At 42.3% G+C, this 15792-nt stretch overlaps 1 protein-coding gene across 4 annotated transcripts in view; it reads left to right on the top strand.

Moving 5' to 3' along the window:
• LOC110532232 (forkhead box protein J3) overlaps nucleotides 1–15792 on the top strand; it is a 104665-nt gene that overhangs the window by 38471 nt on the left and 50402 nt on the right. For 2 of the 4 annotated variants that reach the window (XM_021615948.3, XM_036988162.2), the window contains exons 2-3: nucleotides 7930–8039; nucleotides 8407–8853. In XM_021615948.3, coding sequence (XP_021471623.2) covers nucleotides 8503–8853 — 351 coding nt within the window. In that variant the 5' untranslated portion in view covers nucleotides 7930–8039; nucleotides 8407–8502. Of the gene's footprint in view, nucleotides 1–7551; nucleotides 7828–7929; nucleotides 8040–8406; nucleotides 8854–15792 lie in introns of those variants that run through there. The other 2 variants (XM_036988161.2, XM_090184457.1) reach the window with 2 other exon arrangements.

The raw sequence follows: 15792 nt of genomic DNA, 5'->3' as shown, positions 1-15792 counted from the left end.
TCTTTATTATAGCCAGACCTTTCCCCATCTTTACAACCATTTAATCTATATGTTTTGACCATGGAAGTTTACAATCTAAAGTAACGGCAAGTAATTTAGTATCCTCAACTTGTTCAACAACCACACCATTCATTACCAGATTCAGCTGATGTCTAGAACTTAAGGAATGATTTATACCAAATACAATCCTCTTAGGTTTAGAGATGTTCAGGACCAGTTTATTACTGGCCACCCATTCCAAAACAGACTGCAACTCTTTGTTAAAGGGTTTCAGTGACTTCATTAGCTGTGGTTGCTGATGCGTATCTGGTTAAATCATCAGCATACATGGACACACATGCTTTGTTTAATGCCAGTGGCAGGTCATTGGTAAAAAATAGAAAACAGTAGAGGGCATAGAGAGCTGCCATGCGGTACACCACACTTTACATGTTTGACATTAGAGAAGCTTCCATTAAAGAAACCCCTTTGAGTTCTATTAGATAGCTCTGAATCCACGATATGGCAAAGGTTTAAAAGCCATAACACAAGTTTATGTGGTTTACTGGTTATGGTCAATAATATCAAAGGCTGCACTGAAATATAACAGTACAGCTCCCACAATCTTTTTATTATCAATTTATTTCAACCAATCATCAGTCATTTGTGTCAGTGCAGTACATGTTGAGTGTCCTCTATAAGCATGCTTAAAGTTTGCTGTTAATTTGTTTACCAAGAAATATCATTGTATTTTGTCAAACACAATTTTTTCCAACAGTTTACTTAGAGCTGGCAGCAAGCTTATAGGTCTGCTGTTAGAATCAGTAAAGGCCGCTTTACCACTCTTGGGTCGCGGAATTACTTTGGCTTCCCTCCAGTCCTGAGGACAAAGACTTTCCTCTAGGCTCAGATTAAACATATGACAGATAGGAGTGGCTATAGAGTCAGCTACCATCCTCAGTAGTTTGTCATCTAAGTTGTCAATACCAGGAGGGTTGTCATTATTGATCAGATGTGCAGCCAGACTTATTAACCACTCCTTCCATCTCTTTCAACCATACAGTTTGTAAATTCCTCAACAATTATTGGAGCCTAAACAGTTCTAACAGTCAGTTTCTTAACAGGTGCATGTTTATCAAAGATTGGAAGAAGCAATTTCATAAATTCATCAAGTGCAGCGTCTGGATGCTCCTCATTAATCACATCAGAACAACAAATATGTTTTAAATCATCAACATAAGAGTCACAGCAAAATCTTTTGTATGATCTCTTTATACACTATTTTAGGCCCAGCTGTTGGAACTTTGGCTTTCCTGGATATAGCCACTATTGTGGTCACTGCGTCCAATGGGTACGGATACAGCTTTAGAACAAAGTTCTACAGTATTAGTAAAAATGTGATAGATACATGTGGATGATCTTATTCCTTTAGTGTTTGTAAACACCCTGGTAGGTTGATTAATAATCTAAACCAGATTAAAGGTTATTACATCTCTTGCGCCTCCAGAGATGCAACATCTCTCATCATCACTCAATGCGTAGGTTTACCTCCACTGTACACACACCCTACCATACCCTTGTCTGTACATTATGCCCTGAATCTATCCTACCACTCCCAAAATCTGCTCCTTTTATTCTCTGTTCACAACGCACTAGACGACCAGTTCTTATAGCCTTTAGCCGTACCCTCAGCCTACTCCTCCTCTGTTCCTCTGGTGATGTAGAGGTTAGCCCAGGCCATGTGTGTCCCCAGGCACTCTCATTTGTTGACTTCTGTTGCCGCTTGTTATAGACCCCCCCCCCCCCCCCAGCTCTCAGCTGTGCCTTGGACACCATATGTGAATTTATTGCCCCCCGTCTATCGTCAGAGTTCGTACTGTTAGGTGACCTAAACTGGGATATGCTTAACATCCCGGCCGTCCTACAATCTAAGATAGATGCCCTCAATCTCACACAAATTATCAAGGAACCTACCAGGAACAACCCCAAATCCGTAAACATGGCCACCCTCATAGATCTCATCCTGACCAACTTGCCCTCTACATACACTGCCTTATTGCCGGCGTCCGTTATGGGTCCGCGGTCAAACGACCACCCCTCATCACTGTCAAACGCTCCCTAAAACACTTCTGCGAGCAGGCCTTTCTAATCGACCTGGCCTGGGTATCCTGGAAGGATATTGATGCCTGGTTGTTCTTTAAAAGTGCTTTCCTCAACATCTTAAATATGCATGCCCCTTTCAAAAAATGTAGAACTAAGAACAGATATAGCCAGCCCTTGGTTCACTCCAGACTTGACTGCCCTTGACCAGCACAAAAACATCCTGTGGCATACTGCACTAGCTTCGAATAGTCCCTGCGAAATGCAACTTTTCAGGGAAGTCAGGAACCAATATACAGTCAGTTAGGAAAGCTAAGGCTAGCTTTTTTCAAACAGAAATTTTCATCCTGCAGCGTTAATTCCAAAAAGTTTTGGGACACTGTAAAGTCCATGGAGAACAAGAGCACCTCCTCCCAGCTGCCCACTGCGCTGAGGCTAGGAAACACTGTCACCACTGATAAATCCACGATAATCGAGAATTTCAATAAGCATTTCTCTACGGCTGGCCATGCTTTCCACCTGGCTACCCCAACCCCGGCCAACAGCTCTGCACCTCCCGCAGCAACTAGCCCAAGCCCCCCCTGCTTCTCCTTCACCCAAATCCAGACAGCTGATGTTCTGATAGAGCTGCAAAATCTGGATCCCCACAAATCAGCTTGTCTAGACAATCTGGACCCTCTCTTCCTAAAATTATCCGCCGCCATTACTAGTCTGTTTAACCTCTCTTTCATATCGTGTGAGATTCCTAAAGATTGGAAAGCGGCGGGGTCACCCCCCTCTTCAAAGGAGGAGACACTCTAGACCCAAACTGTTACAGACCTATATCCATCCTGCCCTGCCTTTCTAAAGTCTTCGAAAGCCAAGTTAACAAACAGATCACCGACCATTTCGAATCCCACCGTACCTTCTCCGCTATGTAATCCGGTTTCCGAGCTGGTCACGGGTGCACCTCAGTCACACTCAAGGTCCTAAACGATATCATAACCTCCATCAATAAAAGACCGTACTGTGCAGCCGTCTTCATCGACCTGGCCAAGGCTTTCGACTCTGTCAATCACCGTATTCTTATCGGCAGACTCAACAGCCTTGGTTTCTCCAATGACTGCCTCGCCTGGTTCACTAACTACTTCTCAGATAGAGTTCAGTGTGTCAAATCGGAGGGCCTGTTGTCCGGACCTCTGGCAGTCTCTATGGGGCTGACACAGGGTTCAATTCTCGGGCCGACTCTTTTCTCTGTATATATCAATGACGTTGCTCTTGCTGCGGGTGATTCTTTGATCCCCCTCTACGCAGACGACACCATTCTATGTACATCTTGCCCTTCTTTGGACACTGTGTTAACAAACCTCTAGACGAGCTTCAATGGCATACAACTCTCCAACTGCTCTTAAATGCAAGTAAAACTAAATGCATGCTCTTCAACCGATCGCTACCCGTCTGCCCGTCTAGCATCACTACTCTGGATGGTTCTGACTTAGAATATGTGGACAACTACAAATTCCTAGGTGTCTGGTTAGATTGTAAACTCTCCTTCCAGACTCACATTAAGCATCTCCAATCCAAAATGGAATCAAGAATCGGCTTCCTATTTCGCGACAAAGCCTCCTTCACTCATGCTGCCAAACATACCCTCGTAAAACTGACTATTCTACCGATCCTTGACTTCGGCGATGTCATTTACAAAATAGACTGCCTCCAATTTGCTGAGGCTATCACAGTGCATCTGTTTTGTCACCAAAGCCCCATATACTACCCACCACTGCGACCGAAATACTCTCTTTTTGGCTGGTACTCGCTACATATCGCCAAACCCACTGGCTCCAGTTCATCTATAAGTCTTTGCTAGGTAAAGCTCCGCCTTATCTCAGCTCACTGGTCACCATAGCAACACCCACCCGTAGCACGCGCTCCAGCAGGTATATTTCACTGGTCACCCCCAAAGCCAACACCTCCTTTGGCCACCTTTCCTTCCAGTTCTCTGCTGCCAATGACTGGAACGAATTGCAAAAATCACTGATGTTGGAGTCTTATATCTCCCTCACTAACTTTAAGCATGAGCTGTCAGAGCAGCTTACCAATCGCTGCAGCTGTACACAGCCCATCTGTCATTAGCCCATCCAACCAACTACCTACCTCATCCCCATATTTGTTTTTGTTTTTCTGCTTTTTTACACACCCGTATTTCTACTTGCACATCCTCATCTGCACATCTATCACTCCAGTGTTAATTGCTAAATTGTAATTACTTTGCCACTATGGCGTATTTATTGTCTTACCTCCTTACTTAATTTGCACACTCTGTACACAGATTTTTCTATTGCGTTATTGACTGTGTTTGTTTATCCCATGTGTTACTCTGTGTTGTTTTTGTCGCATTGCTTTGCATTATCTTGGCCAGGTCGCATCTGTAAATGAGAACTTGTTCTCAACTCGCCTACCTGGTTAAATAAAGGTGAAATAAAACAACATTGTTTACAGTAAGAAGCTTCCTCTTGAGCGGACAGCTTGATGAAAACCAGTCAATATGAAATGTCCTCTGGTCTGATGAAACAAAAAATAACTGTTTGGCCATAATGACTATCGTTATGTTTGGAGGAAAAAGGGGGAGGCTTGCAAGCTGAAGAACACAATCTCAACTGTGAAGCACGGGGGTGGCCGCATCATGTTGTGGGGGTGCTTCGCTGCAGGAGGAACTGGTGAACTTCACAAAATAGATGTCATCATGAGGAGGGGAACATTTTGTAGATATATTGAAGCAACATCTCAAGACATCAGTCAGGAAGTTAAAGCTTGGTCACAATTGTGTGTTCCAAATGGACAATGACCCCAAGCATACTTCCAATGTTGTGGCAGAATGGCTTAAGGACAACAAAGTCAAGGTATTGGAGAGGCCATCACAAAGCCCTGACCTCAATCCTATAGAAAATTTGTGGGCAGAACTGAAAAAGTGTGTGCGAGCAAGGAGGCCGACAAACCTGACTCAGTTACACCAGCTCTGTCAGGACGAATGAGCCAAAATTCACCCAACTTATTGTGGGAAGCTTGTGGAAGGCTACCTGAAACGTTTGACCCAAGTTAAACAATTTAAAGGCAATGCTACCAAATTCTAATTGAGTGTACGTAAACTTCGGACCCACTTGGATTGTGATGAAGGAAATAAAACCTAAAATAAATCATTCTCTCTACTATTATTCAGACATTTCAGATTCTTAAAATAAAGTGACCTAATACAAAAAAAAATTTCCAGGATTAAATGTCAGGAATTGTGAAAAACTTAATTTACATGTATTTGGCTAAGGTGTATGTAAACTTCCAACTTCAACTGTATAGTCTTCTAGACTGGCAATCATTTGTGTATCTTTTCAAAGGGGGTCTTTAGATGTGAGTCCTGTGATCATAGCCGAGTGAATTTATTAAATTTTTGCTGAGAATTTGTTGTCGAAGGCGGGCGGCAAAATTTTTTTTGCCCGCGCTACAGTCGGCTATAACATTCAGCTAATACAAGGCTGGTAAATACCCAGGGCACTACTTTTGTGAGAACATGTTTCTTTCAAAAGCAATACAATTTTTACAATTTTTCAGATTTTGTTCAGACTTTTCAGGGGGTGCTTCAGCACCCTCAGCACCCCTGCTTCCTGTGGCTATGCTTGTGATTGTATTGGTGTCGTTACTGTCACCACACTATGCATTTGAAAGGTTCCTTACTTACAGCCCAGCTGCAAGGAGAACGAGAGAATCCCTCTGATGTGAAATTCATTGGAGGCTGTTATTTGATATTTTACATTAAATATTAATGTGTTTTATTAGATGTTTGTTTACATTTTAGTCATTTTAGCAGACGTTCATATCCAGAGCGACTTACAGGCTCAATTAGGGTTAAGTGCCTTGCTCATGGACAGATTTTTCATGTTGTCGGCTCAGGGATTCAAACCAGCGCCCTTTCGGTTACTGGCACAGTGCTCTTAACCGCTTGTCTACCCACCTGATTGCCCCTTTAATGAATCCATTTGCAGACTTGGCACAAGCCCTTTCTATCCAAGGTATCAGGGTTCCCAAAAGTCTTCCTGTTTTTGCCTATAATTACTATGTGTCAAGTAACTCTCATGACAGGCAATTATTCTATGGATGGCTGTGGTACAAGTTGAGGTTACATTCAGATATTTGATTTAGGAGCTTGCTTCATCATGGCTGAGCCGTGGTTACAGAAGCTAAATACCTCAGTGATGGTATTAACACACAACCACAAATCAGAGACTAGCTCTGAACCCTGTGTACCAATTGAGCCTGTGCTACGGAACTCAATGCTTCAAAATAGCTAGCCTTTTTAACTGTTTTACTCTGGAAAGCTCAGTAAGGCGTGCCTCTGCAGACTTGAAGGAAAACAAATGAACTGTAACGGCACACTTGCTTCAGATACAATAGGCAGAGCGCTTCCAGGTATATGGGTTAGGGCAGTCACTGTGGGACTCGTTGACTGGGTAATCACTGTCTTTGGGTGTTCGGTCCCCTTTTTCCCAGAAGCAGTGTCATGCCCCCTCTCTGTTCTAGCGTATTACTCATCCTAGCGCCTCGCTATGCTAACGCTATGCCATCACAACAGTCAAGCCCACGCTCTAAACTGCAACAACAACAGCAGCAGCAGCAGCACAGCAGGTCGGGGCTTGTGGCAGCCTGATTTGCAGCTAAAGCCTACTCTTAATGAGGGAAAAATAATAACTTGTGTTGTTTTTTTTCCCTTCCCCATCCCCCTGCAGCAGAAAGGTGGACTAATTAAGATGGCTTCCTGGGATTGGGGGTCTGGCTCTGCTTTCTCTCACAGTGCCACTGTCAAGGGCCTTCAGGAAGAGACGGGGGTGGCGGTACAAAAGCTCACCCAGCATTTTCTCAGCATGTTTGGCTAGATGAATATGCGTTAAACATTTTTGTTTTTTCAACTTGTAATTAAACTGGTTTGCGGGCAGAGTATTGTCTTAGTTTTCCTCTCTTGTATGTTGCTCTCGAGGGTGATCTGCAGAAACTGAGAGTTTTGTATTCCTGGTAGACCGCCTTAGAAGTTTCAGGAGATGATACTGTGTGTGTGCGTGTGTGTGTGTGTGTGTGTGTGTGTGTGTGTGTGTGTGTGTGTGTGTGTGTGTGTGTGTTTAAGGACACTTGAAGGTTGTATGGGCTCAGAGATGTACAGGTATCCTTTGGAGGCTTAGCTCTACTACTGACCAGGTTTTAGCCTGGAAATGGTATTTTCAGGGTTTGAGCAGGTCCACACTGAAATGATCCTATACTCTGAAATAGATATTTTAGATTTTATTAATATATGAAGTGTTATTTGTGTACAGCAACATTTAGCCCTGTTTGTGTTCTTCTACATACCTTTGTGGATTATGGTACTGTGTGGATCTGAGTCTTATAGAAATAGCTGAAAACAAATTAAAAGTAGAGCCTTCTCTTCTGAAGCACTGTGGTTGTCTGTGGCAGAAGCTCTACTACCTTCAGGTCTGAAACTGAGAGGTGGGCCTGGACTTGACAGCAGAGTGGGGCACGTCGACAGAGAACAGTGGAGATTCTGGGTTTTCGGGTTCCTCTGGGGAGTTGGAATTCCTCCCGTGCTGTTCCCCCATTTGGCAGCCAGTTGTGAAAAAAATTCCCAAGCTTTTAGTCACTACGCAGATCGAGTTGCCGTTTCTACTTTGTTGGAGGGAGAATGACAGAAGCCAGCCAGATAGACAGAACTCCGACAGTGTTGCTGTTGTGGTGGGTGGCTTTGCGATGAAGTAATTTTTTTTTTGTCACTAATGAGTGTTGTCAGCCAGGACTTGACAAACTCCCCTTTTGTGTGTGCTTTCTGTGTTACAGCCTCAATGAGGAGCGTATGAACATGCACCATAGAAGGACTACTCTACCTTTCGGTTCAGTACATTCCACAGATGCTTGGGCCAGAGAAGAGATGTAAAGAAACTAAAACAGTAAGAATTTGGTCAAATTAACTCAAATGACTTTGTTTGCGGATGCCTTTGTATCTTTATGGTTAAATGTACAGCTTTGAGTGAAGTTGAAACTTAGAGGAATCACTTTCTATGTTAAATATATGTTTGATATTGAGGAGGCTATGATAGACACAGTATTTGCTGGGCTGAAATCTGGACCATTTCATGAAAAGAATCAAGAGCACCAAATCCCTCTCCTGACCATATCTGATCACACACCTACACTATCATCTCCTGACACTTCTATTCATCCGTAGTCCAGTCAGCTGCAGTGCATACCATTTCATATCTGTTAATTTCTTCCTAGTTTTTCTGTTGTTGAGCAAACACTCTACTTTTCTTCTAGAATTCAGCCGGTGCCGCTGTGCAACAGCAATCCAGTGAGCGAAAAGAGAGCATCTCCCCACCCTGCCCCTGAGTCCCCCAACCCCTCACCACCATCATGACCTCTGAACTAGGGAGCAGCCTGACCTCCATGGACTGGCTTCCCCAGCTTACCATGCGGGCGGCCATCCAGAAGTCCAATGCCGGGCACCAACACCACACTCACGGGTACCCCCACGGACATCATGGCCACGGGCTGGGAAAGAAGAATGCCCCACTGGACCAGGGAAACATGCTGGACCAGGAGGAGGTGGCCCAGCATAGGGATGGCAAACCACCCTACAGCTACGCCAGCCTTATCACCTTCGCTATTAACGGCTCGCCGCACAAGAGGATGACCCTCAGCGAGATCTACCAGTGGATATGTGACAACTTCCCCTACTACCGGGAGGCAGGCAGTGGCTGGAAGGTAGGAGGTGGATATGGAAGAATGGCATTTGGTGTGTATTAACGGGATGGTTCACTTCAGATTCAGTTTGTTATTCTAATGGAATTAGGTGGTGCTCATCTTTCCTATTAGTTTGGGATTGAGGTCTGCATATTTTTCTGACTGCATGATGTGGGATCTATGTAACCCACTTTTGAGGGATACGAATGTCTGATTAACTTAGATTTTTGGTAAACTATCTCATCGGGTACGTTTATACCTGTTGCAGTAACAGGTCTTGTTGTGAGGACAGGATCTTACAAGTTCAGTTAGCAGACTTGGTCTGACATAGTCCACCGTTTATCACCTTCTAAATTCAGTATAATGTATATTATAATCTGGGTAGTTTGGGTCCTAGATGCTGATTGGCTGAAAGGTGTGGAATATCAGACAATATTACACGAGTATGACAAAAAACAAATGTTATACTGTTCTAATTCCTTTGTTAACCAGTTTATAATAGCGCCTCTGGGGTTTCTGGTATATGGCCAATATACAGTACCACGGCTAAGGGCTGTATCCAGGCACTCTGCATTTTGTCGTGCATAAGAACAGCCCTAGGCCATATACCATAAATCCTCAGGCCTTACTGCTTAAATAGAGATTTCAATGTGATAAAAAAATACATGAATTAAGTCTGAACCAGTTTTGACATTTTGTTTGATTCACATTTAATTGCTGCGCTGGTCTTGACTTTACAACTTGTCTCGGATGTATGAGGAAATATTACTGGTGATGGTCAGTCATTGCGACAGTTGTCAGATCCAACAGCAGAATGTGGAAAAGCTTTGTGGAGGATTACAGCAGTGAGTGACCGAGTGCATGTTCCATTCAGGTGTCATTAACAAATCTTTAATGGTGCAATCTGCGATTTGTACATTAATTAAAAATGTTTTTACTTTAAATGTATTATATATGGATTGCAGCTTTCATTTAAATGGCATTGTATGAATCTAGGCAATATGACATGCTTCTTTTACTTGAGTGGTGAGTGGAATCATCTGGAATCTTTTGGTTTAGTCTAGGGAATACCTCCCATTATTAATCACATGACAGAGGCTGTGCTTTTTCTGAGGAGGCTGCCTGGCTACAATGTCCCAAGTAGATGTGTCCCAAATGGCACCCTATTCCCTACCGGCCCTGGTCAGAAGTAGCACACCATATAGGGCATAGGATGGCATTTGGAACGAATCCACAACAATCTCCATTTAATCTATTTTTTTTCTCAGTGAGTGAAAATATCTTCCCTCTCCGTGCTCCGTTCACAAACCTATGTTTATTCTCAGGATTTAATCTTCCTGAGCTAAATTGCATGCCAGCAGCTCAAAATGGTTTGCGATAAAAGTCTGTTTGTTTTGGTAGGGTTCCAAGCTTGTTGGCATGGTCATGAGATATGTTCTGTAGATTTCTTCTTTCATTTGCTCACAGAAAACCAAGAAAAATAGATTTTCTAGACCTTTCAGGCATTGTGATTTAGTTTTTTTTCTTGAATTGTCAATGTGGTTTCTCTCTGTTCCGGCGGTTACCCCGTCATATGGGCAATATAACTCCGTCTTAAATAGGACAGGCATAATGCCCTCATTAATACGTGTAGTACTGCAGATGTTTAAGATCTGTAAGCTTTCTCTGATGTGCTTATAAGTATTTATTTAAGTACCAAGAGTGGTATGTCTTCCACACAACAGTAATAAGTAGGGTTGACCCCAAATATTCTATTCTATTCCTATTCTATGAGAAATAACTGAGTTTTGGCGCATATACAGTGACGAATGCTAGCTAACGTTAGCAACCATAGCTACTTAGCTGACATTTGTAAATTGTGGATTTGAATGATACCGTATTTGTTTTTAAATGGCAAATCTGATTCAAACCTCAAAATTGGGATTCAGGGACAGCCCTAGTATTAGGGATGTTAATACAGACATCAGTACTAAACTGAATCTATTGATCAAAGATTTGTATTTATATTATTATTGTTTTTTAACTCTGCATTGTTGGGAAGTGCTCGTAAGCAAGCATTTCACAGTTGTCTCCACCCGTATTTTGTGCATGTGACAAATACAATTCGATTTTTTAAATGTAATTTTAGTTAGAAAAACACTTTCAGTACATTGGCCCTCTTGGGTATTATAATTGTCCTTGCATTGACAAGCTAGATGAATCACAGGTGTACTTACATGTGTAAAAAGGCTACCCATATATCCACCATAAACGTAAGAACCATCCTGAGGATTTAGCCTTTAATTTCCTCAAGACCAAACCAGACATCCTAGGAATACTCCAGATGAGGAGATGCACAGAATAATCTGGCACGAGGACTGTTGAGGACTAATAGGCCCACTGCATACATGGCTCAGCCTCAAGCTGTAAACATTTAATCCCGGATGTACCTGGCCCAGTGCAGAGATGTTGTGGTTGAAACGGTGATCTGCATCAAAGGGAACGTGAACGAATTCATTACAGTCAAGGTGATTACTGTCAGCTGCAAACAGTGGGAGACAGACATGGAGCCCAAGCAGTGTCTGGATTCCTTGATTTGGGGAATATACTGTTGATGCTCAAGTAAAATAGCTTGTACAACACGCACGCACACTCACACAGACACTTACGCGCACACACACAGTCCACACACACACACACACACACACACACACACACACACACACACACACACACACAGAGTGAGTGTGTGTGTGAGTAAGAGAGACTCCCACTCAGGTAGGCATACGTGTGCAGTCTACAGATTACAGTAGGGCTGCTCAGCCAGAGGAGATGGGTAGTGGTGAGTTTACTACCCAGCACACGCACGCGTCTGCTCTGTATGATAATGTGGATGCACAGGCAGCAGAGAGGCCAGGTTGAAACCAGGCCAACGCTAACTCCTCTCCCATTTTGAACACAAGCGCATTAGCCACAGATGATACACTGAGTGTAATCAGATAACTCGTCAAGGTCATAACACGTCCACATGGTATGAGGGAGCAGGACATGGGATGCATCCCAAATGGCACCCTATTCTCTTTATAGTGCACTACGTTTGATGGGGGCCGACGTAAACCTCTCACTCTCATTGGTTGATAACAGCATTTCTCATATACATAGGGCTCTGGTTAAAAGTGGTGTTCTACAAAAGGAAAAGGGCTCCATTTGGGACATGGCCTCTGGTCAAAGATAGTGCACTATTAAGGGAATAGGGTTCTAATTTGGCACAAGCGCTCTGTTCAACATTTGTGTGCTATATAAAGGCAATAGGGTGTTGTTTGGACTAGAGGTTGGCAGAGGTTGATTCCGGCAGGAATGGGAGAGAATTTCTAGTCAGTTCGGAACAGGACAGGATTCCTTATTGATGTCACTTGTTAAATCCACTTCAATCAGTGTCGATGAAGGGGAGGAGACAGGTTAAATAAGTAATTTTAAGTCTTGGGACAATTGAGACGTGGATTGTGTGCGTGTGCCATTCAGAGGGTGAATGGGCAAGACAAAAGGTTTTAAGTGCCTATAAACAGGGTATGGTAGTAGGTGTCAGGTGCACCGCTTTGAGTGTGTCAAGAACTGCAACGCTGCTGGGTTTTTCACGCTCAACAGTTTCCCATGTGTATGAAGAATGGTCCGCCACTCAAAGGACATCCAGCCAACGGCAGGCCAGTGGTCGAAAACGGGTCATTGATGAAAGAGGACAAAGGAGGCTGACACATTGTGCAGAGCAAGTTAGTCAACTGACAGTTCAGTAGAATATTGCTGCCCAAAGACCCATAAAAGAATGCACAACTCGTTGTACCTTGACTCAAATGGGTTATGGCAACCAACTGAAGTTCCACTTCTTTCAGCAAAAAACAAGGAACTGCAGTTGCAGTGGGCTAAGGAATGAAAACACTGGACACTGGAGAATTGGAAAAACATTGCCTGGTCTGACGAATTGAGGCAGTTCTGAGGGCAAGAGGGGTGTAGCTCAGTATTAGGAAGGTGTTCCGCATGTTTTGTAAACTCAGTGTAGTTTATTATTAAAAATAATAATAAGAAAATAAATGCTAATTTCCCCCCTTCCGTCAACTCACTCTCATGCCTCGCTCCAGTTGTAGCCAGTCACTACTTTAACTTATATGCACGCGGAGACCCACCATTACACATGCCCATATGCATGAGTTCATCCAACTCTGGGTAAGAGGAAGGGCTGCCTTCATTGCCCAAATCTCGTAATGTGGTTGATATTAGCTGTGTGTGCAGGCAATGGTCTCGTGAGTGCTGAGCAGCAGCCAAACGAAGCAGTTGCTATGGCTACTCACAACCCAAGCGGGAGACAGACGATTTCCACTAGATGGCACAGCCACAAAGTCTAAATTGCCTGTATTGTAAAAAAATGACATTGACAAAAATGACATTTTAGGTTAGAGTTAGGCAGTGTGATTAAGGTTAGGTGGGGTTTATGACTTTGTGACTGTGGTGACTAGTGATGACCGGGACAAACAAACAGCAGTTAATGGAGGAAGTTATTTCTGATTTCCGCTTGTAAAAATGGGCACCGAGGGATTTTTATCGGGGTGGGACAGGAACATTTCCGGGGTTATAGAACTGTTGCGGGATCAGGACTGTACGGGGATTTTTTTTATTTTTTTTTACAAGACAAGATGGGACAGGAGTACATTTTCACTCCCGTGTCAACCTCTAATTTGACATCCCAACTGCTATTCTGATACCAGCTGTTATGGAAAGGGGTGCTCTGCTTTATAAGCAGTAGGCCTAATATAAATGTGTGTTTTATGTCACATTGAGCTATGATATAATGTGTTTTACATGCATACCTACATATGTACTGTGTTTTTATAGAGCTTTTATAGACTTCTGGAACTGTGGCTTTGATTCATAAACTGTTGTCTGGTCTTTTCTGTTTGAAACCTTTTGTGATGTGCACATATACTCATCAGTTGAAAAGTATATGATCGGTGTTGCATCCCGGTAGAAAACGGAGAAATCGGATTTGACTATGCAATGTTTCAATCCGTGTTCTTTTATTATTCTTATTTTTTCTATTCAGTTGTCATTAGGTGGCATCATATGAACTGGACTTGTAGCTCCCGTGCAGAATGCCTCATATTCCTTCTAGATAACATATTGGGGCGCAAGTCTTCGCCACCCGATTTCTCTCGTGTTTTTTCTCTCAACCCCGTCCTCCTTTGGATTCTATAGTGCCTGGCTCTACTTTCTCATGCCCTGTACTCTGCCCTTGCAGCCCTTTCACATCGCCGTGTCCTTCCACCCCACACAGCCTAGGCCCTCTTCACGAGAACACGTAATCAGTGCCAGTGGAATTCACCACAGGCATTTCCTCTCTTCTCACTAGTCAATATTAGTGTTTCTCTTACCATTATTATCAGCGGGCATGAAACCCTGCTGAAGGGACAAGGCTGAAAACGAAAATGCATCAAATACTAACCTTAAGTTGGAATTGAAACTGTAACAACACAAGTTTGCCTATCCTTATGTAAATCTAGATGTAATGCTGCTGTGCCTGCCCTTGTGGTCCTGCTACCAGTCCTGCTGCCTGCCCTTACAGCCAGATAATTGGCTCTGAATTAGCGCCCCTAATGTGACAGTGCAAAAGGCTGCTCTGTGATGGCCTTTGGCCTTTCAATGGACACCCAATGATATAAAATGAGCAAGGGTCATGGATTTTTTTCTGGATTTTATTTTTCAACTGTTGGTTTTAGAATAATAGGGATGAATGCATCAGTGATATTTGCGCCATGGGACTACTTTTTGTGTCTGGGGCAAAGGACAGTACAGTAAAAACGTCTTCTTTGATTGATCCTGTGTGTGTGTGTGTGACGGAGTGTCTAAAATGCATATTTTATATATATATATATATATATATATATATATATATATATATATATATATATATATATATATATATATATATATATATATATATATATATATATATATATATATATATATATATATATATATTTATATATAATATATATATTATATATTTTTATATATTTATATATATAATATATATATATATATTATATATTATATATATTATATATTATATATATATATATATTATATATATATATAATATATATATAATATATAATATATATATATATATATATATATATATATATATATATATATAGTCTATATGGATATTTTATTGTGTTTTTCTCTTTTGTCTTGTTTACTCTCTGTTGCCTGGCAACGCAGACATAGCTGTAGCCTCTTGCATGCATCCCAGCATCCCCTGTTAACATGTTACGCATGTCCTGTCTGCCAGCCAGATGTGTGTGTGTCTCCACGCACCTGTTCCTTAGGCTCCACTGTCAACCTTTCTTGGCTATTACAGACTACTACACATGGTCGGTCTCGTGTTTGGTAGAAACATTTGCACACATTATTAGAACTTAGATAAGATTTTTATTTGAAAGATTTTTGTTTTATTGTGGATGAGGATGAATTTGTGTTGGTTCCTGATTGGTTCCGTAACATATGTGTTGGTTCCGTAACATATGTTACGTTTATGTGCTTGACAGACATGCGGCACAACGTATTATCATTGCGGCTGTTATGACCACCGTAACTCTTGTTGAACAGCGGCCTTAAAAGCACTGTTTGTTTAGTCTGCCCCTCTATGTGCCCAGATTTCATTCCCAAATATTTCATACTAATCAGTATTATCAGTCTGTATTTATGTTGTAATTAAATGTGTGAGGTATTTCCCTGGTCCTATTCACAGGAGGATAGGCATACGTCCAATGTCATATTTCCTTCATTATTCACCTAGGGTTGTTATTCTCTGATCTGTCTAATAATAGGGGTGGTGTTGATTTCAAAAGGGGCTGGAATGCAACAATTACAAGGCTGCATCTGGGATTTGGCATAGTTGATAGAGTATGCAGTATGTCATACCTGTGC

This window comes from Oncorhynchus mykiss, chromosome 9 (assembly GCF_057628025.1).
Source record: "Oncorhynchus mykiss isolate SJ-2025 chromosome 9, ASM5762802v1, whole genome shotgun sequence".
NCBI classification, from domain to species: domain Eukaryota; kingdom Metazoa; phylum Chordata; class Actinopteri; order Salmoniformes; family Salmonidae; genus Oncorhynchus; species Oncorhynchus mykiss.
Note: the sequence above shows the minus strand (reverse complement) of the source record. Positions and strands in the feature narration are given on the sequence as shown.